The sequence below is a fragment of the Pneumocystis carinii genome (genome assembly GCF_001477545.1).
Source record: "Pneumocystis carinii B80 chromosome Unknown supercont1.4, whole genome shotgun sequence".
Lineage (NCBI taxonomy): Eukaryota > Fungi > Ascomycota > Pneumocystomycetes > Pneumocystales > Pneumocystaceae > Pneumocystis > Pneumocystis carinii.
The window spans coordinates 280273-299585 of record NW_017264716.1 but is presented as its reverse complement, the minus strand read 5'-3'; the positions used below and the strand labels follow the sequence as shown (position 1 = coordinate 299585).

The following is a 19313-nucleotide window of genomic DNA, read 5'->3' as shown; positions in this document are numbered from 1 at the left end:
TAAGAAATTAGTTTATAATTTTTAAACAAAAATAACACAAAACTTAAGTTTATTAAGAATTTCTTAATTTTTAGTAGGTTAAGTGTCGTTTCGTCAGTTAATATCGGACGTCCAAAATCTACCAGATAACTAAGATTTGCTAAAAAGTAGTTTAAAATGTCTATTTTTTAATAAAAATAATAAAAATTGAAGAATATTTATTAATTAAATTATGTATTTCCTTTTTGAAGCGTAAAAATTGATGGAAAAACAAGAAAGTTATGAGTTTTTAATTTCAGAAAAAAGTAAGATTTAAATAAGTAGAGATTATGATAGTATTTGAGTTAATAAGTATTAGTACATGATATTTGCTGCGTATTGAGTGGACCGTATCAGAAAGAGGGGTTAGAAAAGCCTACAGCAAAAGATATTCATCCGGTACATTTAACAAATATTCCAAAATATAGAATCTCAGATTTTCAAGAATATTTATCAAAGATTAACCAGGAATATCGTAAATATTGTTTATATAGGGAGAATGAGATAGATAGGAATCATTATGAACTTGAAAAAGATGTTTTGAAGTTAAATTTGAATGAATATGATACAAAATCATCAAGATGTTCATCAGATCGATCATCAGGTCGATCATCAATGTCGTTTGATAATTATTTTGAATCAATGAACTCTAATAAGGAGTATATTTCCAAATTTTTTTCAGAAAAAAAGATAGAAACGATAGATAAATCATTATCATCAATTCCATTAGTTTATTTTAAATCTAACTTTGAACTTGAAAATTCAAGAATATTTGATAAAATTACGGATAATTGTGGGATTTCATCTGAAAATTATGAATCATCTTATTGTAATATATTTTCAAATAATACTATTTTACAGGAAAAGTTATCATGGTATTTAGATATTGTTGAAGTTCACTTGATAAAGGAAATAAATAACATAAGCTCTTCGTTTTTTTCAGTTATAGATTATTTACAGGGTCTAAATAAGGTATCATCGAGTTGTATTGATAAAATAAAAGAGTTGAGAGCTAAATTGCTTTACAATAACGATACTTTTGTGAAGCCTAAATTGAAAATTATAGAAATATTAAAAAAGAAAGAAAATTTAGATAAGCTGACACTTGCACTTAAACACATCTATAATATTTTGAATGAATTTTCTGAAATTGAGGATTTAATCAAAAAAAAAGATTACATTCACGCTTTGAATGTAATAGAAAAAATTAATAACGAAATAAAAGGAAATCTAGATGGTTCTAGCAATATACCTTTATCAAATGTTGTTGCTCTTTCTTCTCTTGAAAAAGAACTGCAGATTTTTAAAGAAGAAATTAGGGACAAATTATTACTGGAATTTATAAATGAGTTAATAAAAGACCATAAGCAGGTTATTTTATATGTTTCTCCAGAAACTATTGCCGAAATTTATTTAAATTTTCAAAAAAAGAATAAAATCAACAAAAATTCTACTCTATTGTATATTGATTTAGATGAAGATTTACGAAAGAAAATTGAAACACTTGTTATAGGGCTTTATATGACAGATTCTATTGAAAATGCATTAAAATGTTATTATGATGCAATTTTAAAAGAAGTTAAAAATATTTTAGTATATGTAAGGTCTTTTAGATTATTTAAATTATAATTAATTGTTATTAGAATTTTTTAGATAGTAATAATCCGGTTGATGTAGATCTATTGTTAAATCCTATAACAAAAGAACATACTATTTTAGTAAATTTATTAAAAGAAATGAGTTCAAAGGACTTTCTTCAAACAATTGGTACAATTTATGCTTTGGTTTATTTATTTGTACAGAGACTATCAATTTACCGGAAATTTTTTTTGGATATTACATCAAATTTAGTTGAATTAAACCTTGCTTATAAATCAAAATCATTGAAATCTATAGATATTAGCGATATTTTAATAGCTGTGATAGATTTCATTGAATCTGAAATGGTTACGATTTTAGATATTAGAAACTATCAAAATAGCAAATTTTCAGAAAATGATGTATTTCATTTTTTCGCTTTAAATACTATGTTTTTATCACAAAGCGAGATTTTAACAGGAAAATCACGGGAACTTCTTCAAAAAACTGTTTTGGCTCAAGTATTAAGTTTCTATATAAATTTAGTTAAATTTAGTTATATAGGTTAAACAATCAATTAATAATTATCACGCTAAGAAAATGTCACAAGAAACATCAATTCTTGATAGAGATCAATGGATTGCAGAAAAATATGTCACAGAAGAACTCGAACATGCAATTTTTTGCATTATAGATTCTGCAATTACTGATCCAATATCATGGAAAAAAGACTTTTTATTTAATGAAATAAAAGAATCAAAATCGGATATAAGCCTATTAAATAGCACTGATGATAATTCAAAAAACTCATTTGTTATTATTCAGGATAAAAAATATTTTATTATTGAATCTTTGGCATTTTTGATTTTAATTCTTCAAAGTTATATAAAATTTTTCATTTTAATTCCTTCAATGGCTTACGATATAAGTAATAATTTATTGGAGTTATTAGAGGTTAATTTAGTGAACCAAAATTTACTATTTTTTTTTAATAATATATTTAGTTATATAATTTCAAGGTTTCTCAATTAATTTTAGGAGCAGGTGCAATAAAAACACTTGGACTTAAAACTATAACAGCAAGACATTTAGCTTTGGCTTCTCATTCACTATCTCTCATTATTTATTTAATTCCTTATATTCTTGAATTTATCAAAAGACATTCAGGAAATCTTGATCTTTCCGAATTTGATCAAATTATAAAAGTAATCATTATTTCTTATTTTCATTTAGATACATAACTATTTAGGTTTATAAAGAGCACCAATTAGAAATAAATATGAAATTTGTTAGCATTATGACTGATAGACTAGATGTATTTATAAACTCCTCTTCAGGTAGCTTAAAAACTCTTGATTGGTCAAAACCATTACTTCAAGCTGATGATGGCACTTTAAAACCACATGCTTATATGGAATCTCTTGTAAAAGATATATTAACTCTTCATAAAATTTTAACAAAATATTTAGATCAAGATACTATACAGGTTACTTTTTCTTTTCTATTAAATCTTTTTAATAAATCATAGGATGTTATGCTCAAAGTATTGGACATTTATATAAAAGTATTATTGAAAAAATATAATACCCTTTCTTTAGATATTGAGGATATAGAAAAACATATTTATACAGATGTTAAATATTTTAGCGATAATATGGCTACAATTGGTCATGTAGGTCATGATGCCGGCTCAAAATTACTTGAAAATCTCCAATCAATGTTCAAGGAATAATAAACATAAAAAATTTCAATTTATCAATTTATATATTATTATGGCTCTTCTTCTCATATTTATCTTATATATTTATTACAAATCTATACCAGTTCTTCTTTCAACGGAATTCCAAGTTCTTCACGAACTGATTTAAGCTCATCTAGATACTGTTGATACTCTTCTACATAAATCTATCAGATTTTTATCTCTGTTTCTCTTTTTACTAACTTTTGTTATTCACTTTATGTTTAATTCCTTCAAATATTCTAACTGCTGTAGGAAAATCATTGACACGTCTTGCTGCTCGTAAGGCTTCTTCGATAACCGATGGCATAGGAACAAAATCATATGCAAACGCATTATTAAGTCCACGTTGTAACTATCATTTTCTCATTATTTACATTCTTATTTCCTTGTTTTTTACCTCAAAAAGATCTTCAACATTTCGAAAGAACTTTTCATATCTATTTTCATCTAATCAATATCTAATCAAATAAATCTTTCTCAATATCATTACTTCTCATTAAACGACTCAAAATTATCGCCTTCTTGTGAATGTATCATGCGTATTTGCTTCATAACTCTCTGTTTTCTTTTTATCTCAAAAATACTCATTTTAACACCATTTAAAACGCTTCTTTTTGAAATAATATTCATCTTTATTTTCTTTTTAATTACTCTATTTATAAATCTAATAATTCTCTTTATTTCCCTTCTTTTTCTACTTTTTGTATATATATTTTGGCCTTTTTACGACCTTTTTTCTAGAGTCTCTCTTTGCCTCGTAAAATGGTATCTATAAAGATACAATTATACCCTTTTTTCTTAATACTTTCCTATTCATTTTATTCTATATTAACTAATTATAAACTCTTTCTTGTATAATTCTCATGTTTTTTATGTTTCATCCATTTATTAACCTATTTTACTCTTTCTTCTCTTTATTAAATAAATCCTTTCTTTTCTCTCTTTTTTTTCCCTTTTTTCCCTTTATTTATTAATTTTTATCTCTTTTTAATTCCTATTTTTCCCTTCTGACTTCAACGTTTCTGCGATTTTAACTTTGCTAAAAATCCTAAGACAAACAGGTAAGAAATCTTAAGATATTTATTAAGAAAGATCTAACCAATATTAACAGGAATCACCTGAATTGCAGAAATTAAGAGGGTTCTAGACGTACTATTTACGTTAAATATCTATAAAATTGAGAAATAAACTCAATGATATCTATTGAGCGTCCATTTGGTATTTATCTTTGGTAGAAAAGAGATAGAATTATTATGAAAAGACCTTATTATTTATAGGTCTATATTTTCAAAGATATGGGAAAAAAGTCTTGGATATCCAGTTGAAAGATTTGAGTTTGTTGCGGGAGAAACCTATCTTTCAAAATGGATACATGTTATTGGGATAATTTTGGTATATTATGTGGTAATTCTTGTTGGAAAATGGGTTATGAGTTTTTTTTCGGCGATAAAATTGAATATGTTATGGAAAATCCATAATTTATTTTTGAGTGTTATATCAGGGTTTTTTTTTCTTCTTCTTTTTGAGCAAATGTTTCCTATTATATGGAAACATGGGGTATATTATTCAATATGTAATCCGAAATCCTGGACGCAACGAGTTGTAACGATTTATTATGTATAAATATATTTTTATTAGTAAAAAGGATTATTTTGATTAATTATTTAGATCAATTATTTGATTAAGTATATTGAATTACTAGATACAGTATTTTTGTTTTTAAACAAAAAGCCATTGCAATTTGTAATTTTTATTTTTTATTATTAACAAAAGAATAATTGTTATAGCTTCATTGTTATCATCATGGGGCTACAGTTTTTTTATGTTTTACTCAATTGATTGGTCAAACTCCAGTAGTAAGTATTTTTTTATTATTATTTTATATATTAATAATATAATTTTAGTCATATGTTCCAATCTTTTTAAATTTAGGTGTTCATATAGTAATGTATTATTATTATTTTCTTTGTGCTTGTGGTATTAAACTGTGGTGGAAGAAATGGGTAACTCGTATTCAAATAATTCAATTTATTTTTGATCTATTTTTTGTTTATTTTGCAACATATACGTATGTATTTTATTACATTTCTAACACTTATTGATTATGAAATAGATATTTTGCATATACTTATCTTCCTTTTTTGCCAAACTTTGGAGATTGTGCTGGAAAAGAATTTGCCGCTTTAATTGGGTGCTTTTTATTATCATCTTATCTTTTTTTGTTTATTGGTTTTTATCTAGCAACTTACAAATCTAAAGAAGGAAGAACAATTCATAAAGATATAAATAAAAATATTCAAAATTCTAAACTTAATGATATTAACTTTAAGGATTTAAGTAATAAGGTTGCAAATTCTACTGGTATAAATAGTATAGGAATGACAACACGCTCCAGAAGAATTTAAATATATCTATTTAAATAAAATTTCAAATATTTATATAATATAAATACACATCTTTTTCTTTAATTTTAAAGTATTTTAGATTTCATTCATTTTATTCATCTATTAATATCTATTTATTTAAAATACCTCTAATTTATACATCTTTTTATATCGGCCTTATATATAATAGAATTATAATGAAAATAAGGGAAGAAATATTAGAATTAATAGGAAAACTAATAGAAAATATTACTGGAATCAATGTTATTCTTTTTTTTCCTGAAAACTTGGTTTTAATTGGTTTTTTTAGGATGAAAATAGATTATTTTATGAACTTCGTGATAAAATACTTAATATGATTAAAGATTCACAATTTATTACAGTTAATAACTTTGAAATTAAGAGATCTTGCTATGGGTATCGTCTTTTTTACCTTTTTCTCCCGTTTGATTGAGGAAAAATAAGCTTAGTTGAGAAATTTGATATTCTTTCAGAGGAAGAAGATAGTTCAATGCTTGAAATACTCTTTAACGAACTTTTTATTGATAAAAAAGTATTTTTATATCATTATTCTTGTATAATTCTTAGATATATTTAAGAATGATTCAATGATTGATATAATTTTTTTAATTTTAAGTCTTTCAGACAATCCCTGCAGGAGGAAGAGGATATATAATGAAGAATCAGTAGAAGATCATGTTTCTGAAGGGTCTATACATGAAATTTATGATTCTCCCTTTATTGGTGAACATTGGGAAGAGTTTAATATATATGATGAGGAAGAGATAGAGGAGGAAGAGGAGGAGGAGGAGGAAGAGGAGAAGGGAGAAAAAAAGGATATTACTTTTAAATCTTTTATTCAAAAAAAAGATACAGTATGTGTTGTTTTTTATCATTATTTTTAATATTTTATTATAGACTGAAAATGTTAAGACACCATTGTGTGTATCTATTAGTATGAACATCCAAGAATTTAGTTTTATTGAGGCATCACAATATTGGAGAACTATTTCGTGTCAAAATGATGTTAAACGCATTGTATATAAGCTCAATTATAATTCAGGTATGAAAATATTTAATTTATGTTATATTTTTTAAACTTTTAAGATGTTTCAACTATTCTTCATGAAACAAATGTGGTTAGTGAGGTTATTTTTATGTTACAAGGAAATGAAAGTATTTTATTTTCAGGAAATAGTCATAATATTAAGGTATTTATATTTTGATATAAAATTATTAAAATCTTTAGATTAATGAAAATTTTGGTATTTCTAAAGTATCACATCAAATATTTATGAATTTTATGGAATGGTTTCTAGAAAAAGGGAAATTCCTTAATAAAATTAGAAATTTTATATCAAAATCATATTTTAAAAGTTATTTAGAAAATGTATTTATTTCTTCTGTAGAAGATCTGCTTAGATCTCTGGATTCTATTTTAGCTTATTGCCAATCAATTGCTGGAAATTCAGGTAAAATGAGAAAATGGTTCATATTTTATTTTTAATAATTATTAGGGATGAAAAGAACATTAACTTTATTATATCTTCAAGATATCTTGGACAAAATTCTAAATCCTTATATCGTTTTATCAGATATTATTTCAGAAATTGATGATACAGCATTTGAAACTAATATTTCTGATTTTTTGAATAAATTATTTGATAAAGCCAATTTTTATTCAATATGTGACCAACAAACATTTTTATTAATAACTATAATTCGATCTGCTTTGTTAGAAGCTTATTTGAAACCATTGGATTCATGGTTTTCTTGTGGAGAATTGCCAGATATTCAAGGATTTTTTATTACTAAATCTACATTAAGACCTAATGATTTATTATGGCTTTCAGAATATCAGCTTAATCTAGCTAATGATGGTAAATTGCTTATTCCAGATGTTCTAAAGAAAATTTCTGAAAAGTCATTGCTTATTGGAAAGTTAAAAAGACTTTTAGTTTCTATATTTTCTAAATCAGAAATATTATTTCTTGATATTGATAGAAGTATTTTTCAACAATTGAATTCTGATTATGAAATTCGACTAAAACTCTTCTCTACAAAAATGAATAATGTTTTTGATTCAAATCTTTTTTATGAAGAATCAGAAATTTTAGGTATATCTTCTGAGTATAATTATTTATTAAATATTTTTAATTGGGTTGACAAAAATTACTATGCTTCTATGAAAAACTTTCGTCATGCACTATTTCATAATGCAGATTTTGAAAAGCATCTAAATACTATTATCAATATTTATTGTATGTATAATAACAGCAACATGATTAATTTTATAAACTTTATTTTTGAAGAGGTAAGATTATTGATCTAATTTAGACTAATTGTTAAATTGTTAAGATGGATCGACGAAAAACATGGTGTGATAAGTTTGTTTTACAAGATATGATTCAAATTTCATTGAAACATTCTTCTATTGATACAAATCTTATTAATATAAGAATGAAATCAACTTCGGGAAACAATAATTTATCTAATAACTTCTATATTGATTATAAATTACCATTGTCTCTTACTTCAATTATCAGTTCATCATCTCAGTCTGCATATTACAAAATTTTTGATTTTATGTTTCAATTGCTTAAAAGTAGACATGATATAAAAAAATATATATTTCTGTTCAGTAATAAGTCATCATTGGAAAAGAGTTCAACATTGATTTACCGCAACTTATCTCAAATAAAATTGTATTTCAATTGGTTGATAAATGTGCTAATAAGTTATTTTTTTGACATTGTAGGTTTATAAATATATATTATTTTTATTCTTAATATTAAATAGATTATAAAGACACAAATAGAGAATCTACAAAAAAATATCAAAAATGCAGCAGATCTAGACGAGATAATTAATGCTCATAATATGTTCATTAATTCTGTTTTAACATATTGTTTTTTAAATTTACGTGTAAGAATTATTATATTATTATTATTATTATGATAATTTTGATAGTTCAAACGAATACATGATTCAATAATGGAAATCTTTATTTATGTAAAATCTGTTTCAGATTTAATAATATCATTTCAAGAAAAAAGTTCCAAAAAATCTTTGCATACCTATTTTATATCAGATGATGACATAAGTAATTTGGAAATTGATAACAAAAATGTGACTAATGGAAGGTTAAAAAATGAAGAAATTCTTTTAAAAAATCTTGTGGATATTCAAAAGAAAACATATTCTATTTTAAAATTTATTATATCAGAACTTCAAGAACTACCTCAAGAATTAACTAGTACATATATAGAAATCTTAATGGAAAATATTGAATATGCAGTATTAGATATAGAGTCTTAATTATTTTGATGAGATGTTTTATTTTTTTATCATAAAATTTATCATTTTAGATAAATTTTATTAAAATACACATATATTAAACAAGTTTTTTTCTCAATTTTTTGGAAAAGAAAATTGATAATATGATTTAAAAAGCTTACTGTTATCCAAAAATGTCCCTTCTAAAATTGATGCTCGAATTTTTGAAAAAAAAAGATTTATAACATGTATATTATGTCTAATTTTAGTTAATATAAATTATAAAACATATAATACTTGCAATTGAAGAAGAACATGTCCAAGTAATTCTTTTGTAACTAATAAATGTCTTATATACGCTCTGTAATGATATTTACATGTGTAACATTCACAATCCTGCAAAAGAGGCAACATTTCAGTTTTATACTCTTCATTTAAAACATTAATTCCAAGAGGCCTTTTATTCTTCTCTGTAGATAGAGAAGGTGGAAATTGAAATGTAAAAGCAATACCTGAATCAGATGATTCTGAAATAAAATCAATTGTAAAAAGATCTACTGAATTTTCTATACAATTAAGTATTAAATGAGGAGAGTAAATAGGTTCCATTAAAAGTAAAGGTAAATGATGTAAAGAATTCGGAATCATTTTCGATTGTTCCATACTATACAATGCTAAACCGTGGATCTCTGAAACATTAGATTCTAGTATTGAAAAATATGGTTGATATAATTCTTTAGAAACTGGTGGTATTGATGCAAAAATAATAGAATTAACCTAATATCTTCATTTTTAATTCTAATAAAAAATACCTTATATACCTTTTTCTCTAATAACTCTATTAACCATGATTCACTCCTCTCAATCATTCTACTAAAACGTTTCTTCTCTGAAACATTATCAGGCTGTATATCAACCGGAGAAATAATCATATCCGGTCTAAGCCTATCACAAAAATTTATCACCTCCCTTATATCTATTAATTTATTCCCTCCTAATGCCTCAATATACATGGCTTTCCATGAATTAGGCTTCATATTATTAAATGATGACCGTCTTATTCCAAGTACAATATAATGATCCATTGACAACGGGACAAATTCCCTTAATGATAAGCTACATATCAGCGACGGATTAAACTCCTTCTTGTCCTCTTTCTTTATATTAAAGGCTGGATATTCAATACTATTTATTCTTAACAAATATACATCTTTGACACCTGAAATACTGACAAATCCTCCAATGCCATATAAATACCAGTAATACCAGTGCTTTTTAAGTGATCTGGAGTAATATGAGGGACAGTTCCTCTTGAAGAAGATATAATAAAATTTGGTGTTTGTATTTCTAGATTTTTCATGATTTTAAGACTTCCAGTTCGAATATTGAACCCGTTCAAAAAGATTTTAAAGAGATATCCACTATAGTCAGTCATTTCATAAAAAATCCGTGCTTTTTTACGCAAAATATTGGTAGATTTTGAGGATTTTAGTTAACTCATTTTTTGGTGACGTTGAGACTGGGTAGATCAGACGTCAAAAAAAAGAAAAGCGGCTTAAACCCATTAAAATAGGTATTTTTGAGCGAGAAAAAGAGTAGAAACAAAATATTCAGAGTCATATTTTTATTTGGCTTTTTTTCAGCTCCAAAAAAGCATGTTTTCACGTAATCAGGATGTTTCACATTTATTATCAGAACAAAACATGGAAAACCAGCAAAAAAGGATCATTGAAGCGATTAGTAGTATTCATGAGAGGTATATTAAAGGTTCTGATGCTTTTTTTTTTTAAAAAATGTGAAAAAGTTGTATATTTAAGTCAATTTTAAGTGGAGGAACAGGATTTGTAATTGGCAGTGTCTTTGGTAGCAAAAAAAGAAAGAATTATGTATGAAATTTATAGATTTAGGACTATTTATGTCATCTATTTCTATGGATATATCAGGAGATCATAAAATATATGATAAATCGTTAAAAGAGCAGCTAAAATATGGGTTTAAAGATATGGGAAAACGTTCATGGTCATCAGCAAAAAATTTTGCAACAGTTGGGGCTATTTTTTCAGGATCAGAATGTTGTATTGAATCAGTAATTATGGGGGTAAATTATATTTATTATTTAATAATATTTTAGTATCGAGCTAAAAACGATATATATAATGGAATTTCAGCGGGGTGTTTTACAGGAGGAGCGCTTACTATAAAAAGTGGTCCAAAGGCAATGGCAATGGGTTGTTTAGGATTTTCAGCATTTAGTGCAGCTATAGATTATTATCTTCGTTCGAATTAAAATTAAAAGATAATTCAAAAGTAGGGTGTGTATATGATGTTATAATAATTAGGATTAACTATTATGTTTTATAAGTTAGAATTATCAATATAGAATTTAAGATCTAAAATATTTATTTGTATATAAATTATAGAATATGTATTTTAAAAAATTGAGAATAATAATTAAATCTGTGCATGTTTATTAAGAATTGAGAATTAAAGATATAATATTTTTTCCAAAAAAAACTAATATTGATGATCTAGAAATTCTATTTTATACTGACGCAACAATTTCACTAGCCTGGGTTAAACTCTCGACCATACGTAAACACTCTTTTCTTCTTTGAACAGTATATTCACTTTCTTTAAGAATATCATCCAAAATGTCTGCTTTATAAAGATTTTCAAGTAATTCTTTTTGCATTCCTTCTTTTGAATATCTATAATTCTTAAAAAAAAGAAAAAAAAAATTTAAAAGTGAATTACATAACTAGATTGTACATAATAGCTTTGGGAACCATATCAATCATTGTACGCCGAACAATATTAAAATATGAATTTATAAGAAGTTCTAATATAATTTAAAACGATACAATTAAGGATAAAGAACTTACTTATTACTTCTGTTTCAATAGTTTCTCTTTCAGACAATGTACCTGATGCTTTTAAAACAGGAGGTGGCTAGAATTGTCAAATAAATAAATAAATAGATAGATAAACACGAAACATACTGCTTCCATAGCTGCCATTTTCTTCTTATTTTTAGATGCAAAAAAACTTCCAAAAAATCCGCCATTATCAGTTCCTGGTTCTAAAGATTGAGAAATAGAATTTTCCTTTGTCACTGGTAATGGTTTTCCCGTTTTAGGATCAAGCTGAACAGGTTTTGATTGATTAATTTTATCATTTACAATGGCCATAGCCTAATTAATTAAAAAAGAATATATATATATTTATATATATATTATTACCCTGTGACCATTAAGAAAATCCGGATGAGCGGTATTTATATAACAAGATTCCATTCTATAAAAATATTAGCAAAAGAAGTTCAATAAAGTACGTTAAATTACGAAATCAAATCTTGTACAAGTTTGTGTGTTGGCTGCATAGCTTTTTTAAAAAAATTAATGACAACCTGATAAAATCTTTCTCTTAATAAAGGATATCGTTTAAATAACTATATCTTTAAGCCATTTTTTTATATAAATAAATAACCATTAACCTGCTTTCCAAGTAATTGTGTCAATATGCGTACTAACTCATCATATATCAGATTAATACATTTAATGCTAGGTTCTTCAAGTCTTCGTATTTGTTGTTTTACAATTACTTCAAAAGCAGCTGTTCCAACAAATAGAGCAGGTGATGAACCTGATGAATTATATAAAATCGTTCTAATATCAGTATCTTTGATCTGGTCAAAAGGATCGATAGCTTTAACACCGTTTGCATAAAGTTCATGAAAGACAAAACTAATTCTAGCTCCTCCAGAAAGTTCAAGAGTAGAAAGATCTTGACTATTCCCTTCGAGGATTGTTCTATATTCATTGCAAAATTCAGTAATAATATTAAGTACAATGTTTGCACTATTTCCAAGGAGAGAATCACCTAATTGTACAAGTTCTGTTTGATATTTTGTAAGGGCTGAAGAGATTTTAGCTTTAATTTCTGGTAAGGTATTACGAATATGATGCATAAGAATCTAATAAATATTAAAAAAAAAAATAAAAAATAAAAAAAAAAAATCTAATAATTACAATATTAAGTTTTCTAGCAAGAAACGGTGTACCGCAATACTGAACTTTAGAACGATATGAAGGATGACTTTCAAAGTATTCTCTCTCATATTCAAGAGCAGCTGAAATGGCTTTCTTTTGGTCGATATCTCTTTGTCCTCTATTAATCACTGGAACATACCCGAGTCGAAGAGGAATGACTCTTCCTGCAAGAATATCTACTACATCCGTTCCCTTATCCCTATATATATATAAATTATTATCAATCTAAATTAAATAAAACAGAAATGTACATAAGATCAATTTTCGTTAAAACACCAATACTTCGTGTTCCTAATTTTTATAATAAATATATGAAAAAAAATTTCGAATAACTAAACCTTCTGGATCAACTTCTCGTGCCAATTTTAATCCATCTGAATTCGCAAGATCTGTATTTGCTGCTGTAACTGCAAGAATAATTGCATTCGGCTTATTAATATATTTTAAAATCATCTCTCTAATTTGCTTTTCTATATCCTAATCTAATAATCAAAACCATTCTTCCTCCTCTCTAATGCCTTACTTTTGGTTGATCACCCACTCTATCCATCTATTATTCTATTTTTACTCTTAATATATAAAACTTACGGAACTTTCGTTAATCCTGGTAAATCAACAAGCGTTAACGTTAATACATTTGGACTATATATTCTAAGACTAAAAATTTTAACTTTTTTCTCTTAAAAATTTCCTCTTCCTCTACTTAATTGGAATCGGACTAATCCCTTTCGTCCCCGTTTTCGACTCTGTTTCACGAATAATCTCCTCCCGAATCTCATTAAAATCAAAAAACTTCTGTCCTGGAAGATGAAGAAATTCTCCCCATTCTTCTCCATTATTATTCCCTTCTCCTTCTACCCTTTTCTCCTCCTCCTCTACTTGATTCTCTTTGTTTCCCGTCGCTAACCTATGGATTAACTGCAAAATCTGCATTCCATCCATCAATATCTCCTCATACACATTTCTACCCCTCATACCAATGGACGACGCGTAACTATTCCTATTAATCTCCTCTTCTCCTTCTTATTTAAAAACTCCTACCAATTCCCGTACCCCGTGGAAGAAAGTCTCTACCAACTATATTCTCAAGTACTGACGATTTCCCACTAGATTGTGACCCAATTACCTAGCATATATTAATAAATTTCATTCATAACCTCTTATAATCTTATTTTTTCTTACTGTAATTTGTGGAAGATCGACTGGATTCTGAACACCAACCGTTGAAAATGCATCCTGAAGACGGTTTATAGTCTTGATTAACTGAGGATCCATTGCTCCGCCGCGAAGAGCGTTTGCTTCTCCTGACATGTCTTATTTTGCTCCAAATTATGTCTGAGTGGTTCTGAGTGGTTTTTTTGATGTCTCGAGAGGGGGAGAGATGAGGTTTTGAGAGGGGCAAAAAGGATTATATAAGGGGTATAAAAGAGGAGAATAAGAGGAGAATCGAAGATATGAGAATATAAGAGGGAAATCTATGTTTGAATATGGTGTAAAGATGGATGTATAATGATGAAGTTTATAAGTCAGATGTATGAGTATTATGCAAGTAACAGGTAGAAAAGAGGGGGAGAAGGGGGAGAAGGGGGAGAAGAGGAAGAAGGGGAAGAAAGGGAATAAAAATATTTTTAGAGTGTTTACGAGTAATTGTGAGTGTTTATGAGTATTTTTATGTATAAAAAAAGATTTATCTATTTCATAAAAATTGATGATTTTTTTGAAAAAAAATACATAAACAAGTTTAAAAAATAAAACTATAAATATGTTAATATTATTCTTATCATTTTAATATCTTTTTTTTGATTTATTAGTATATTTTATAGATTAGGTCACGTGACCCATAAATAAGGCTGTTGAGACGAGTAACGATGTCGACGACAATGGACGATGCACAATATACACTTCTTGAAAAGCTTGGTACGGGATCATTCGGGGTAGTATGGAAGGCAGTACGTAGAAAAACGGGAGAGATTGTAGCTATTAAACAGGTATGCGTTTTTGAAGGGAGAAAAAAGGTTAATTTATGAGGTAGATTGATTTAGAATCTACAGATGATGATATAGCGGAGATACAGAGAGAAATAGCTTTATTAAGTGGGTGTGATAGTCGATATGTTACTAAATACTATTCGTCATTTGTTAAAGGGCATAAACTTTGGATTGGTATATTTTTTGAGGGTTTTTTTTTGGATATTTATAAGTATATAGTGATGGAATATATGGCAGGAGGATCAGCGCTTGATTTAGTATGAAAGAAGTGATATATGAATTTATTTATGTATATTATAGCTTAAACCGGGACCTTTTACAGAGGCACAAATAGCTATTTTATGTAAAGAGCTTCTTGAGGGATTATGTTACTTACATAGTGAGGGGAAGGTATAATGAATTTTTTATGTTTTTTTTTGTTTATCTAAGTGAATGTAGATACATAGGGATATAAAGGGTAAAAGAATGAATAATATTTATGTTTTATTTATCAATTTTAGCTGCAAATGTTTTATTATCATTTTCAGGCCAAGTTAAATTGGGTTATTTTAAAAATTAAATAATAATAATTTTAATGAATTGAGTAGCGGATTTTGGAGTAGCAGCACAACTTTCGAGTCATAAATCACGTCGTAATACATTTGTTGGAACACCTGTAATTTAAACATTTTTTTTTATTTGTGTTTTAATTTTCTTAAAAGTTTTGGATGGCGCCTGAAGTTATTAGACAATCTGGATATGATTATAAGGTATTTGAGTTTATTTTTATTTTTTATTTCTAATCTTATTAGGCAGATGTATGGTCACTTGGTATTACAGCTATCGAACTTGCACGTGGAGAACCACCTCTTTCGGAATATCATCCAATGAGAGTTCTTTTTCTTATTCCGAAAGCCAAACCTCCAGTTCTTGAAGGAAATTATTCTAAAGAATTTAAGGATTTTGTATCTTTATGTTTAATTAAAGATGCAAGAGCTAGACCATCAGGTTTAATAATTTTTATTTTTTGATTTACTTTTTTTATTAATATTTTATAGCCAAGGATCTTCTCAAACATAAATTTATTAAATCTGCAGGAAAACCGTCTCTTTTACAAGAACTTCTTGAAAGGCGACATGAATGGGATATAAGACGAGGAGATAGACCTCATCGTACTTATGTAGAAACTATGTATAAAATCATTTTAAATAATTATTCCTTTATTCTTAATATTATATTAGAGATACATTACCTATCGATAATCATGAAGAATGGAATTTTGATACCATTAAACCAAATATTCTTTTGGAAAACGAATCTACAGGAACAATTCGAAAAGATATACAAGAAACTACTACTGTAATATCTTTCATCTTTATCATCTTATATTAATAAAATATAGGCTTTACGTCGAATTGATCTTAATGTTTATGACTCGGATACTATTAAAGCACATTCTCGTAATGTTCAATCAAATTCTCCAATAAATGAAATTCCTCCTATTCCTATCACTTTAGAAAAAGATAATATAATTAAAGAAGATATTCAAAAAAGGTATACTCTTATAATTATTATCTAAATTATTTATTATTTCTAGTATATATTTTTTAAATATTCTAAACTCTAATTCTCTAATAGTACATATCATTGATGAAAAAAAAGAACCTCTACATACAATTAAACCTGATTTATACCAACAAGTTTTTAATAAGTCAAATAATGATCCTGGATATAGATTTTATCATGATATTTTAAATCCAACTATCGAAGAAGTATTTCCTTTACTTTTTCATACAATAATTAATAAAAATAGCTAAAATCTCAAGATGATGTCTATGTTTCTTCAAATACATTAAATGAATTAGCAAAATCATGGTATAATTTTGCATCTTTAAATCCAAAAGCTGAAACATTATTTATTCAAAAACTTATTCAAAAATTAAAAAGGTTTTTTCCTTACTTTTTCTTATTTAATTATTTAATCATCTTTAGTAACACCGAATTATGCGATACATTCAATTTGAATTTACATTCATCTCAAGATATTTCACTCAACACAAATGATACTTCCACAAATAAAAAATCTCCTACTGACACTCCTTCTAAACAAAATTCTAGAAGTCCTATTGCCGAATTATTATATATTCGTTGGATCGAAGGTTTAAAAAGTCGTTGGCAATTTTCTTGATATTTTTGACTTTATTAAATTAAAATCATAATCTATTCTCATCAATTCATTCATAAACTTCTAAAAATTCTTTCTTTAGATTATATTTAAAAAAAAAATCTTTCTTATCCTCTTAACTTCTCTCATTTCTTCTCTAATAAAAAATTTTAAAAAAATACATATAATATCCTTTATTCCTTATCTTTTCATATTCATTTACCTGTAATATCTGCTCATATCACTTGATGACTTAGTTTTTTTTTTCACTATTTTTAAAGGCTTTCCTACGAATTTTCAACGTCCAAAAAACATGGAAAGCTTATTAGAACGTCAAAGAGCTCTTCATGAGGATATTGAGCGTCTTGAGCAGGCAATTGCGGATCGTCTGGCTCAGGATAATAAGAAGGTATTTATTATTAAGTAATATAATAGTTTCTAACACCTTTTTGAAGATTAAAGATCGGTTATCTCAAGAACATGATGTAGCAAAATTCCTTGATAAGATTGCAGAACAGAGTAAAAAGCTTCTTGACATATATATGAATGAGGACAAGTATTTTGAGTGGTTTTAAGGGGGTTTATAGGTTGATTTTTGGATAATTAGGACGGGATTAAGAAATGAGACGTTAACAGGATCAGGAAGTGAATTTGAGGAGTTTTATAGACAGTTAAGAGATATAAAGGAGTTCCATAGAAGATATCCGAATGAAAGAGTAGAAAATTTTGAAGAATTATATAAAAAAAGTCCAGATGAAGATGGTAGGGTTATATAAGATAAGAAGGTAAAATTTAGATGAATAGAAATTTCTAAAATATTTTCTGGAGAGGAAAATTATGGACGTTTTTTTGATTTAAATGTGTTACATGAGCAGTGGTTAAATTTGAAGGGGGTTAAATATATATCATATACCAAATATCTAGATTTTTATGATAAATTTTCAAGTATTCATCCACGGATTAAAAATGAGAATTATTTCAAGTATGAATACATGAAATGAATGTATTAGAATGAGGGTTAAGTGTATGATAGGTATTTGGTGAATTTAGAATCGTATTTGGAGTCATTTTATAAACGTATCAATCCTTTAGAAGATCATGATAAAATTATATCTGGTATTGAAGCAGATTTTGAGAAAGAATGGAGTTCAGGGAAATTATTAGAATTGATTGTTCCTATGGTAAATACAGGTCTTATTAGTGAGGATATTTTTTGTGATGCTTGCAATAAAAATTATTCAAAAAAAACGGTTTATGAGGCACATTTAACAAGTAAAAAACATAAAAAAGCAGAGCAAGCTAAAAAAGATGAGGATAAAAATGAAAAAAAAATAAATAATGAAAAAGATGAACATCAATCTCTTCCAAAAATAGACCTTTTAAAAAAACGAATACTAGTCAAAAAAGAATATTTCATTCAAAGGCTTTCTTTACTTTTAAATTCAGAAAGAGAAGCTACAAAAAGGAATGTTGTTCGAAAGCAAACATTAACAGATAGAGAGCGTCAAGTATTTCCCCATCATATGAAAAAGTATTATTTTCTAAATATTTAGGCTGAGCTTGAAGCTGCTGAAAATGAAGAAACGATTATTGAAGAAATAAAGGAGGATGATAGGATATGGAACCCATTAAAGTTGCCTCTTGGTTGGGATGGAAAACCAATTCCATATTGGTTATGGAAATTGCATGGTTTAGGTGTCGAATATCCTTGCGAAATCTGTGGTAATTTTATATATATGGGAAGAAAAGCATTTGATAAGCATTTTATGGTTTGAAAATATTACCTTATATAACATATTGTTGAAACTATTAGGAATGGAGACATGTTCATGGACTTCGGTGTTTAGGTATTCAGAATTCTATTCTTTTTAAAGAAATTACTGGTATAGACGATGCGTTGGCATGTGAGTTAATCCCTATTTTTTCTTGAAATAATAATTGATAAATAGTATGGGAAAAACTTAAATCTGACAAAAAAAATAGCGATAGACTTCTTGAATCAACAATTGAGATGGAAGATGATCAAGGCAATGTAATGTCTGAAAAAGTTTATAATGATTTAAAGAATCAGGGTTTATTATGACCCTATAAAAAAGATATTATCAATCATTTTTATTTGTAATGTAAATATTAGGG

At 26.7% G+C, this 19313-nt stretch overlaps 9 protein-coding genes across 9 annotated transcripts; 6 read left to right on the top strand and 3 right to left on the bottom strand.

The window, feature by feature from the left end:
* Nucleotides 1–199: 199 nt before the first annotated feature.
* On the top strand, nt 200–3374 carry T552_00996 (hypothetical protein). Its single transcript, XM_018369590.1, has 7 exons — nt 200–284; nt 338–1617; nt 1662–2117; nt 2161–2550; nt 2601–2801; nt 2846–3082; nt 3125–3374. Exons 1-7 carry the CDS (start codon nt 242–244, stop codon nt 3326–3328), a joined length of 2811 nt encoding a protein of 936 aa, XP_018226778.1. The 5' UTR covers nt 200–241; the 3' UTR covers nt 3329–3374.
* On the bottom strand, nt 3366–4017 carry T552_00995 (hypothetical protein). Its single transcript, XM_018369589.1, has 4 exons — nt 3828–4017; nt 3735–3774; nt 3539–3689; nt 3366–3491 (listed from the first exon to the last, which is right to left on the bottom strand). Exons 1-4 carry the CDS (start codon nt 3965–3967, stop codon nt 3412–3414), a joined length of 411 nt encoding a protein of 136 aa, XP_018226777.1. The 5' UTR covers nt 3968–4017; the 3' UTR covers nt 3366–3411.
* Nucleotides 4018–4484: 467 nt separating this feature from the next.
* T552_00994 (hypothetical protein) lies at nt 4485–5788 on the top strand. The gene is made up of 6 exons (XM_018369588.1): nt 4485–4568; nt 4615–4954; nt 5006–5080; nt 5125–5193; nt 5242–5405; nt 5451–5788. Exons 1-6 carry the CDS (start codon nt 4531–4533, stop codon nt 5740–5742), a joined length of 978 nt encoding a protein of 325 aa, XP_018226776.1. The 5' UTR covers nt 4485–4530; the 3' UTR covers nt 5743–5788.
* A 92-nt stretch (nt 5789–5880) lies between these two features.
* T552_00993 (hypothetical protein) lies at nt 5881–9084 on the top strand. Its single transcript, XM_018369587.1, has 11 exons — nt 5881–5984; nt 6032–6138; nt 6187–6274; nt 6321–6596; nt 6640–6784; nt 6829–6932; nt 6971–7193; nt 7239–8035; nt 8080–8475; nt 8521–8646; nt 8692–9084. Exons 1-11 carry the CDS (start codon nt 5919–5921, stop codon nt 9037–9039), a joined length of 2676 nt encoding a protein of 891 aa, XP_018226775.1. The 5' UTR covers nt 5881–5918; the 3' UTR covers nt 9040–9084.
* Nucleotides 9085–9250: 166 nt separating this feature from the next.
* T552_00992 (hypothetical protein) lies at nt 9251–10432 on the bottom strand (the record flags this gene model as incomplete). The annotated part of the gene is made up of 4 exons (XM_018369586.1): nt 9251–9256; nt 9295–9774; nt 9819–10182; nt 10230–10432. 4 exons carry the CDS (start codon nt 10430–10432, stop codon nt 9251–9253), a joined length of 1053 nt encoding a protein of 350 aa, XP_018226774.1.
* Nucleotides 10433–10605: 173 nt separating this feature from the next.
* Nucleotides 10606–11328, top strand: T552_00991 (hypothetical protein). The gene is made up of 4 exons (XM_018369585.1): nt 10606–10753; nt 10802–10860; nt 10905–11083; nt 11129–11328. Exons 1-4 carry the CDS (start codon nt 10653–10655, stop codon nt 11282–11284), a joined length of 495 nt encoding a protein of 164 aa, XP_018226773.1. The 5' UTR covers nt 10606–10652; the 3' UTR covers nt 11285–11328.
* A 165-nt stretch (nt 11329–11493) lies between these two features.
* Nucleotides 11494–14403, bottom strand: T552_00990 (vacuolar protein sorting-associated protein 1). Its single transcript, XM_018369584.1, has 16 exons — nt 14229–14403; nt 14088–14172; nt 14024–14040; nt 13750–13973; nt 13635–13703; nt 13570–13588; nt 13385–13523; nt 13298–13337; nt 13026–13245; nt 12491–12970; nt 12339–12445; nt 12237–12291; nt 11997–12188; nt 11880–11946; nt 11752–11836; nt 11494–11705 (listed from the first exon to the last, which is right to left on the bottom strand). Exons 1-16 carry the CDS (start codon nt 14355–14357, stop codon nt 11540–11542), a joined length of 2094 nt encoding a protein of 697 aa, XP_018226772.1. The 5' UTR covers nt 14358–14403; the 3' UTR covers nt 11494–11539.
* A 511-nt stretch (nt 14404–14914) lies between these two features.
* T552_00989 (hypothetical protein) lies at nt 14915–17201 on the top strand (the record flags this gene model as incomplete). The annotated part of the gene is made up of 15 exons (XM_018369583.1): nt 14915–15034; nt 15079–15208; nt 15254–15291; nt 15335–15424; nt 15473–15491; nt 15535–15576; nt 15622–15689; nt 15736–15783; nt 15826–16021; nt 16072–16204; nt 16255–16372; nt 16416–16567; nt 16611–16785; nt 16827–16960; nt 17006–17201. The coding sequence occupies 15 exons, from the start codon at nt 14915–14917 to the stop codon at nt 17199–17201; spliced, it is 1659 nt and encodes a 552-aa protein (XP_018226771.1).
* A 266-nt stretch (nt 17202–17467) lies between these two features.
* T552_00988 (hypothetical protein) lies at nt 17468–19304 on the top strand. Its single transcript, XM_018369582.1, has 8 exons — nt 17468–17586; nt 17633–17733; nt 17785–17939; nt 17982–18159; nt 18211–18685; nt 18731–18946; nt 18991–19081; nt 19127–19304. The coding sequence occupies exons 1-8, from the start codon at nt 17491–17493 to the stop codon at nt 19258–19260; spliced, it is 1446 nt and encodes a 481-aa protein (XP_018226770.1). The 5' UTR covers nt 17468–17490; the 3' UTR covers nt 19261–19304.
* Nucleotides 19305–19313: the final 9 nt, after the last annotated feature.